Source organism: Hyperoodon ampullatus (assembly GCF_949752795.1).
Source record: "Hyperoodon ampullatus genome assembly, chromosome: 7".
NCBI lineage: Eukaryota > Metazoa > Chordata > Mammalia > Artiodactyla > Ziphiidae > Hyperoodon > Hyperoodon ampullatus.
The window spans coordinates 56,427,481-56,437,578 of record NC_136920.1 but is presented as its reverse complement, the minus strand read 5'-3'; the positions used below and the strand labels follow the sequence as shown (position 1 = coordinate 56,437,578).

General features: G+C 56.4%; 1 protein-coding gene across 1 annotated transcript; it reads right to left on the bottom strand.

Moving 5' to 3' along the window:
• Positions 1–1,757: 1,757 nt before the first annotated feature.
• On the bottom strand, positions 1,758–8,038 carry LRRC32 (leucine rich repeat containing 32; the record flags this gene model as incomplete). The annotated part of the gene is made up of 2 exons (XM_079708773.1): positions 1,758–3,662; positions 7,952–8,038. 2 exons carry the CDS (start codon positions 8,036–8,038, stop codon positions 1,758–1,760), a joined length of 1,992 nt encoding a protein of 663 aa, XP_079564899.1.
• Positions 8,039–10,098: the final 2,060 nt, after the last annotated feature.

Here is a 10,098-nt window from a genome sequence, read left to right as displayed (position 1 = left end):
CGGGCCAAGCACAGATAAGAGGGTGAAGACAATGACACAGGGTCCTGGGGTTAATCCCAGGGCTTCCTTTCTTCCCAGACGGCCCACGATTTCATGGGTATGAGAAATAGGGGGTTATATCTGGCTGGGATTTTTCTCTCCATTTTTCTAGGGGAAAAAATAAGTCCCTGCATGATGAGGACTAGTAAGAGAGTTTGGAGCCAGCATCATCTTGTGATGTGACAGCTGAGACAGAAGGAAACCATTCAGGTCCAACCACCAAGCCCCCCACCCCCACCCCCTCAATGAGGTCTGAATCCACCTTGTTTCACAGGCTCTGCCACTGACCTGTGCAGCTCTGAGCAAGTCCCATTCTCTTCCTCAGTCTTAGCCTCCCTATCTGTGCAACAGGGAGGTTGGACTCAATGGTTTCAAAGTCCAGGCTATGTTCAAAGGAGGGAGAGGGAAGGAGGGCACGCAAGAGCAAGAAGAGAAAAAGGAGAGCCTGCCTAGTCTGCAAATGAGGGAATAGGGAAAATGAGGCACAGGGCCTGTGGCTGCGCATCTTCTCTCTGCCCGCCTGGGAGAGGAGGGAGAGGAGCGGGTGGGTGTGCACGGCACAGGATGCTCCCCGGCCTTGTTCTGGCCATGAGGGGCCAGTTCCTGTCCACCTAACAGCCCGCAGCCCCTCCAGTGGCCAAGCTCAGGCTCTGGACTCAGGAGGATGTGAGTCTGGAGCTCAGTTCTGGCATTTCTTAGCTGGAGGTCCCTGGAGGAAGACTTCTGGAGCCTCTTGTAAAATGGGATAAAAGACCAACCTCAGAGGGTTGTCATAAAGAGGCAGATGCAGGCTTGGGTTTGTCACCACTGCCAAGTGTGGTGCAAAAGAGAACCAGATACCTAAGGTTCTTACTCCTGGCTCACCAGCCAGGGTGGGACTGGGATGGAGCAGGGGGCCTGGGCAGGGAGTAAGGGGGCTAGGGCAGTATCTTGGCTGGTGTGTGCAACACGAGAGTGCCAGGTAGGGAAAGAGCCTGCCCGGAGCAGGAAACGGAATGGTCCAGTGCTGGGCTGGAGCCCAGGGAGACCGCCTCTTAACCAGGCCCTGCTGGAGCTGCCGCAGCCCGCCTGATAGCACTGGATCCAAGCCTTACTCAAGAGGCTCCAGCTCTCTTCCGGTCACAAGCCTTTTATGTTCCAGAGAAGCTGAAAGTCATTATCAGAAGATGTGACAAACAGTCTGCTTGGACACCTCTCAGACAAATCCTCTTGGTCGGCATTGCCTCTCTCTAACCCTGGCCCAGCAGGGTCAGGACTCTCCACACTCAGCCAGCTGGGGCTGCAGAGCTTTGGAGCCCTGGCTTCCACAGTCTGTGTGGTCACTGCAACCACCTCCCCACCCAGACTGGGCGATGCTGAGGGCAGGGATGTGTCTCATTCCCTGGCATCCCCAGTGCCCAGGGCAGGGTGTGGCACAAAACAGACGCCTGGTGAAGATGTGTTGATCCGATGGGTCAACCTTACACTCTGTCACTCCTGCAGCTGCCCATCTTCCAGCTTCCACAGCTGGACCACATGTGTGCCCTGTGAAGTGGGTCACCTACTGATGCAGCAGGATACAGGGAAAGGAGCCTTGGGCTGGGACTGAGAGACCAGGCTTCTTGGATCCTGGCTCACTGGATAACCTTGGGTCAGTCCCCACCCTTCTTCATGCCTCTGGCTCCCCCACTGACCTGGCAGGGTCCCCCGACAGAGCTGGTCTGTAGCCCCCAGCCTCTCTAGGCTTTGTACTGTTGGTTGAACTTCTGCCGGCGGACACAGCAGCAGGTGGCCAGCGTGGTGAGAAGGATGGCACACACCAGGGCGAAGGTGAGGATGATGATGAGGTTGACGTTCTTGAGCCCCCCCTTCTCACAGTCCTCAGGACGCACGTGACTCAGGGACACCTCCTCCTGGGAGCCGAAGCGGCAGATCAGGTCCTGGGTGGCGTCCACGTCCACACGGCCCTGGTGCAGCTGGGCCGCCAGCCAGCCGTTGCCGCAGCAGCTGAGGGGGTTCCCCTGCAGGTAGAGGCGCCGCAGGCTGGTCTCCAGGCCGCCCATGGCACTACCCGGCAGGAGGCTGAAGCTGTTGTTCCTTAGGTCCAGCACCTCCAAGGACACAGCCTGCGTCCAGGCAGGCAGGCGGCTCAGGCGGTTCTCTGCCAGATTGAGCCGCTTGAGGCAGCTGAAGCAGGGCAGGTCCACCTGCAGGACGGCCAGCCCGTTGCCCTGCAAGGCCAGGACCTCCAGGGAGCCCTCCAGGCCCGCCAAGGCCCCTGTGGCCACATCCAGCCCAGGGTTGGCGGAGAGGTCCAGCTCCGTCAGTGGAGTGTGGAGGAAGGCACCTGCCCGGAGCGTCTCCATCTCATTGTCCGCCAGGTTCAGGACACGGAGGGAGGAGACGCCAGAGAAGGCCACACAGCCCGCAGGTCCAGGCTCACCTGGGCCCCCGCAGGGGCTGACCCGGTTTCCCTGCAGGTTGAGCCTCTGCAGGCTGGCCAGGCCAGCGAAGGTGTACGGGGGCAGGTCCCGCAGGGCGTTGTCCTGTAGGAGCAGCGTCTGCAGAGACCCCAGGGCCCTGGCACCCAGCTCCAGCGTCTCCAGCGCATTGTGGCTCATGTCCAGGAGTGTGAGGCAGGGCAGGGAGCCCACGCGCCGGGCCTCAAAGGCCCTCAAGCAGTTCCGGCTGAGGTTCAGGAAGCGCAGGGAAGTCAGGTGCTCAAGAAAGCCCTCGGGGACGAGCTCAATCTCATTGTAGCTCAGATCCAGATTCAAGAGCTGAGAGAGGGGCTGGGTGCTGGCGTTGCGGCCGGGGTTAGAGAAGGGCAAGGCGGACCAGCCCTCGGAAGGCGCGTGAAGGCCCTCGCCACCCTGGGGCGGCCCCGCAGGGAGGCGGATGAGGTTGTTAGACACGTTCAGGTAAACGAGTCTCGGAAGTGCGGCCAGGTCGGGGAAGTGGAGCAGTTTGTTCTCCCGCAGGTCGAGCCAGGCGAGCTGATACTGGGCCCGGGGCTCCGGGGCCGTCTGAAAGGCCTCGATACTGTTGCAGCTCAGGTCTAGGACCCGCAGCTGCTGGAGGCTGAAGTCGGAGATGCAGGTGAGGGAGTTCCTGGAGAGGTTGAGGTGTGCCAGGTGGGGCAGGGCCTCGAAGGCTCCGTCCTCGATGTCCATCAGCACGTTGCTGTGAAGGTCCAGCCGCTCGAGCGCGGGCGTGCCCCAGAAGGTGTGGCGGCCCAGGCGCGTCAGGCTGTTCTCCGCCAGCGAGAGGCTGCGCAGGGCGGGCGCCTCCGCCAGCAGCCGCTCCGCCAGGCCACTGTACAGGCTGTTGCCAGACAGGTCCAGGGACGTCAGGTGTGGCAGGGGACCCAGACCCCCAGTGCTCAGCGCCGTGCCCACTGCCAGGCGGTTGTGGGCCAGGTTGAGGTGCTCCAGGTGGGGCAGGGCCTGGAAGACCCCTGGCTGGAGGAAGCTAATCTCGTTGGCGCTCAGGTCCAGGTGAAGAAGCGCTGTGTAGAAGCCCAGGGGCGAGGCCAGGATGCTCCGCAGCTGGTTCCCAGACAGGTCGAGGACCTCGATGTCCCGTGGGAGCACCGAGGGGACCTGGAGTAGGCCAAGGCCCCGGCACAAGACTTCCTTGTCCACCTGGGGAGGGGGAGGGCAGGGAGAGCAGCGGGCATTAGTGGGTGCTGTAGGAGGGGCAACCAGACACGCACCTCTAGGACGTAGGACTGGAGCCACCACCAGGCCTGGCCAGGCCTCTCCTCTGTCCTCCCAGCGTGCTCGACGTCCTCCCCCACAGCCTAATCACCCCATGTCTGCATGACCCCTACTCCGCTCCCTGTCCCTGTCTCTGGTACCCCGTACGGCAGTGCTGGCATCAGGGAGGGACTCAAGGAAGCTTTGATTGGTAGACAGAGAGAGAGATGATAGACAGATAGAAGGACAAATGCACTAACAAAATACTCTATACTGATCATTATCCCATTTTAGAGGACACTAAGCCATGTATCACCTAGAGTGCCCAGCTGGGACCCAGGCCTCCTGGTTCCACATCCCCGTTTCCTTCCATGGACCCAGAGAGTTAAATTTACCCAGCTGATGTTCTACTAGAAACCACTTTGGGAGAAATGTTTCCAGAAGGGGAAAATGCTATTTGCACTCCTGTCATCGGTGTTAATTTTGGTCTCTCACCCTCAGATTTCATTCAAGCCCTCACTCCGCGGGGCAGAGCTCGGGCCCCACAGCCTGCCTTCCTTGCTGACACTCACCAGATGACCCCGTTCTACTGCTGCCCCCACCCCCATCAGTGGCTTCACTTTGCACGGTCCAGTCCAGATGGGCCCCTGAAAATGGGGCAGGGGGCAGGAAAAGATGAGCAGAGTCTCAACCCACATTCTTTGATGACAAGACTGATTTTGCTGTGTCACATTACCACTCTGATTTCTTATCCAGAATGTAACTCATCTTTCCCCAGCACCCATTCAGCATTTTATATTTTATTTAGCATTTTCAGACCCCTGGTCTCACTGGATCTTCACAATAGCCTGCCCATCAAATCTGATCACCCCTTTTAAGAAACCCAAGGTTAGAGAGGGGAAGGGAGTCCCCAGAATCATCCAGCTGGTGAGGAACAGAGCTGGCTTTTGAACCCCAGTCTCTTAACAACCAAAGCCCCCACACTTTTGCCCCTCCATCACACGTGCCTTCAGGGGCCAGAATTCTTTCCATGGAAATGCAATCTCCCTCTGTCTTTTCCCACACACCAGGAACCCCAGCCTTTCCCAGCGAAGGCTCTGGCTTCCATAACCACCAAGCTCAGGCCCACTCCGCCCTGGCCTCTCTGTCTCCACTGACCCCTTTCCACTAGCCAAATGCGTGGCAACTGCTCAAAAACTCCACTCTGACCGTGCTGCCCTCGGCTTAAACCCCTTCTGGGCAAAGTCCAGCACCCTCAGCAGAGAGTTCAAGGCTGTCTGTGGCCGCTGCTGACCTGTCCCCTTTCCTCCCAACCCACTCCAGCCCAGCCCACACCTGACCACTGCCCACTGTGTCCTCCCACACCCACCTCTGGGCCTCCTCCTTGCTGTTCCCTGTGCTGGTTATGTTCTTCCCAACCAGATCAGCATGGTGAACTCTGTGTGCTGAGCTCCAAGGTCTCCTCCACCTGGAAGCCTTCCCTGACTGCCGGGCAGGTCAGGGCCTCCTCTGGGCTCTCACAGCCCCTGTGCTTCCTCTCTCATAGCTTTGGCCCCCTGAATTGTGACTGTTTGTGTGCAGACCTGCTAGACAGTAAGTTCAGGGCAAACAGGGTTTGATTGAGTGACTATTGTGGACCTGGGCCATAGAAAGCGCTCAGTACATTTTTCAGTGAATGAAAGAGTCACAGACATCATCAGCTTAGTAAAAGTCTGAGGGATTGACTGAATCACCTTTCTGAAAGGAAAAGAAAAGAGATGATGCATATATTCAGACTAGAGTCAAAGACCGTTAGAGCAAAAGGGGTCCAGCCCACCCACTTCCCAGATGGGGAGACTGAGCCTAAAGATGGCATGACCTGCACGAGGTCACAGCGAGTCAGTGGCTGAGCCGACAGGGCAGGAGCACCAGCCTGGGTGTTCCCTGTCTGGCCCAGCTCTCAGCTTCCTCCCAAGAGCTTCAAGGTGAAGGGGGGGCGGTGGGGGAAGAACGGACTGCCCTCCATCAGGCAGTGCGACTCTTCCAGCTCCATGTGGCTCCACAGTACTGCCCTACTCAGAGGCCCGAGGACACCCCTGCAGTTGGGCACCCATGCAAACTGGAATCCTACCCCGGCCACCCTGCCAGACCTGCTTGGCTCCTTGCCCCTTCCTCCCTCACAACCGTCTCTGCCAGCTGGGGCCACTGGGCACAGCCTCCCTATCCGTATCCTCAGCTCCCCAAACCATCCTGATTAAAGAAGAAACAGCAAAATGAACACGAACACAGTGTGTGTTGGGGGATGGGGCTTAACCCACCTGCAAGTCCACACCCTGTTTCACCCCAGAGGCAATGCTCAAAGGCTCCCTGGGGCACCAGCTCCTGAGAGTTGAGCCGGGACACAAAGCTGGCCAAGTCCAGCACCTAATCCTGCTTTCTGCCCAGTGCCCAGGACCCCTGTCACAGAGGCCCAGAGGGGCTGCTACAAGGCAGGGCTGCCCAGCTCTCCAGTCCAGTCTAGGAAGGAGCTTGAAGGCGTGGGCAGCTCTCAGAGCCCCATTTGTTGGGTACCCACCGCTCCCTGAGCTCCAAGCTGAGTGACTTATTTGGGGAGGGGTCTTGCGGGCATCAGCCCTTAATCAGGTTCAGAGCTTCCCCGATGACCCCCTATCCACTCTCTGGTATGCCAGGACTCCACTGTCCAGCTTTTTTTTTTTTTTTTTTAGAGGGAAGAGGGTGTCACTCATCACCATTTTACCACCTGCACATAGAAGGGAAGCAGGGTAGGGAGAGTTACCCGGCAGTGGACAGCATGAGCTCGGGAGAGATGGGTTCGAATCTTGTCTCTGTTACCTCCTATCAGTATGACCTTGCGGGTCACATCTCTTCTCTCAGCCTTGGTTTCCTCAGCTGAAAAGAAGAGTTTTCTCTCATAAAATGAGAGAAAGCCCTTAGCGTGGAGCAGGCCCCTTATTAGCCCTCGGCATGTGGCAATTTGTTTTTACTATTTTGAAAAGCATCAAAACCGCTTCCGTGGGAGTTCAGAAATTGCTTTCCTGCCTGTTACCTCATTTGCCCCAAATCCAAAGCCCACCCAGTTCCCCTCTGCCTGTTGGGTGGCCCAGACCCGTTATCTCTCTGAGTCTATTGCCCCAGGTGGATGTGGAGCTGCATATGGTGACATTTGAGGCCTTCTCTGTCTGTTATTCTGGGTGCTGGGAATCCCAGAAGGGCTCCAAGGAGTAAGTAGTGAGGTGTCAACAGCGGGACACTACAAACCCCAGGGAAGGGTTGCAGGGCCCTGGCTGCCAGCTCCTCCAGCCTCCGAAAGCAGCTGCCCATCTTGTGTCGTAAGCTTCCAGTCCCAGGTCCAGGTGGGGCCACTGGAGGGCCTGTCCCTTCCCCAGCCCAAACTCTGGTCTTGACTTCAATGATTGCCCAGCCTTACGAGTGGACCTAGAGGGTTCCTTTTCTCTGTACCCCACAGGGTCACAGTAACCTCAGGGCTAGTCTCCCTGACTCCTGGCAGAAAAATGGAACAAAGTGAATCAAACCTGGTCGCTGCCCTTGAGAAGCTCTTGGTCTGGTAGCTGAGACAGGTGTGGACCATTCACTAACTAACCCATGCACTCAATATTAAGATGGAAGGAAGCTTAGGGCTGTGGGGGCCCCAAAAGGGATCAAACAGAACCAGGTCGGCCTGGAAGGGGTCAGGGGAAGCTTCCTGGAGAAGGCAGCATTTGACCCCGGCACTAATAAGTCAGAGGCATCACAGCAGAGATGTGGCAGATGGGCTCGAGTTAAGGAGCCCAGTTAGGAAAGGAGATTTGTCCCCCGAAGGGGCCTAGTACAGAAGAGCCTTTCCCAGATGCCCACTCCAAATTCCCCACACATATACCTATTCCTCATCAGCCAGCTGGACCCACTGCCCTTTGGGGGCCGCTTGAAGGGACAGAGTCCAATATTGGCCCTAGTTGAATGACCTTTTGGACAAGTTACCGAACTTCTCCAAGCCTCGGTTTCCAACTCTATAAAATTGGAATAACGGTACTTACCCAGCAGGATTAACAGTAAACAAGGCACTTAAACATTCTAGTAGGTGCTCATTAAATGCAAGGTTTAAAGGCATTACATGCATTCCCCTTCCTTTTCTGACCCCCCTAGCCTCTGGCTTCTGGCGCTGGGGCAGTAGGACACCCCCGGGCAGGGGGTAGGGGGAGACAGGGAGTTCTCCCTGCCTAGGCAGAGCTTCTTACCTTCTTACAGGGCACCTTGTCTCGGTGTTGGGAGGTAGCCAGGCCCAGGGTCAGCACGGCCAGAAGCATCAGGATCCGGTGGCTCATGGCTCTGCACAGGGCAGGAGGAAAGGGGAAGGCTGTAAGACCACAGGCTCCTTCCCACCGCTCCTTCCTGTCTGCACCTGCCCTCAGGGAACCTCAGACTGCAGCTGTAGCTGGACCAAAGGTGCTGTGAATGGGGCACCTTGTGAAGGGGATGGGAAAAAGGGCTGCAGCCCATCACAAAGGGCCTTCAGTGCCAGGCCAAGGAGCTAGGCCATTACCCTGGACAAGAGTTTTTAAGCAGTGGGTGACATGGTCAGATTTGGGTTTCAAAAGACCCTACCTGGAAGACAGCCTGGAGGAAGTGAGCAGGAGGTAGAGGGACCCTAAGAGCTGCCCTGGCCAAGCTCAGGGCTGGGGTGGGGTGAGGTGGGGAGCTGGGCCTCACTCCAGTTCCACCCAGGCCACAAGCAGGTCCACCCAGGCCACAAGCAGGTCCCCCCATCCTAGCTCTTCAAGCCCCAAACGGAATTCCTCAATCCCCCCACCCGCAGACCTTTATTTTGCCCTTTCTCTTTTGATTTTCTGGTTCTCGAGTCCCTGCCATTGTTTGAAGGCTGGGCCTGGAGCCTTGACAGGAAGCCCCGCCAGGAGGCCTGCCCTGCCCCCAGCACTGCGGGCCGTGGACTTCCCCAGGAACAGGCTGCCAGGCCCTTAACTTTCACTGAAGCCACCGCCCACACAGTGGGACACCCAGGCATGCTGGGCCAGCCCTTCTCTCTATGAGCAGCGGGGCTGAGGTTGAGGGGGACCACAAAGCCCTCAGGAGGGTCACATCCCAGTGCTGCTAGGGGCTCATTCACTGAGAACCTGGGCCAAGTGCTAGGAATATACAGCTCAATCCATCAATTTCATTCATTCATTCATTCATTCACTCACACCTTTACTGAATGCCTCCTCTTGTCTGGCTCTGTCCTGGGAACTGGGGACACAAATAATGGCACAGAAGAGACCATAATACATACAAAACATTAACAAGGAGAGACACATAATGCCCTCCAAGAGCACTGGACCCAGTCACCCACACCAGACTGCTCCCTCTGTCTCCTCCACTTACCTCCTGTGTGACTTTGTACAAATCACTTCACCTCTCTGAGCCTCAGTTTCCTCTTCTGAGGCTAATGCCAACCTTAAAGTTTTGTTAAAGATCAAATGAGACATATTCTATGAAAGTGCCACTTACAGAGCCCTCATTATGCACCAGGTACTCTTCTTGACACTTTACATGTATGAACTCATTTAATCTTTCCAATAATTCAATGACTTGGTTCCATGATCACCATTCCTACTGTGCATACAGGAAACCTGAGGCTCAGAGAAATTAAGCAACATGCCCAAGGTCACACAGCTAACAAGTGGCAGGCCCAGGAAGTCGGGCTCCAGGGTCTGTGCCCTTAACCTCTACACTATAAGGTCTCCTGCAGGTGCTCAATAAATAAGTGCTGAATTGTGACTCTGAGGGATGTTTTGGAAGAGGCATTTATAGAACCTTTATGGCTGAGTCTTTACTGTTAGAACCCATAAGCATCCTTGCTATGAATTTTAAATGAAGGTGGGTGCTCTGAGGTCCTTTCTTGTTCAAACAGGCAAAGGCCTGAGCCGTGTCTTTTAAGCCCTGTTCCCTGGGTTCCACCGGGGCCATGGACCCCCTGCCCCACAGATGTCCTCCTCTCACCTGCATTACAGGTTGGGTTTTCACAGGAAATTTTGTTCTGCTGTTTAAAAAGCAGAACATCACCACCCTTTTGAATGCTAGTGTACTCAGAATTGAGTGGAAACCCCTCAGCGGGGCCTTCGAGGCCCTTGGGGAGTGCTCCCTGCCCAGCCAGCTCTTCTCTCCAGCTTCATTTCTCACTGTCCTTTCTCCCACTCTGTGTTCTGGAAGCCTCATATTTCCTTCAGTTCTCTAAGCACCTCTTCACTGCCCCAAACCTTCACTTCCTCCCCTCTCTTGTGCTGAATACCTCCTCATCCTTTGGGTCTCAGCGTAGATGTCACCTCCTCCAAGAAGCCTTCTCTGGTTTCCCAAGTCTGGGCTATATATTGGCACCGAGCACTTCATC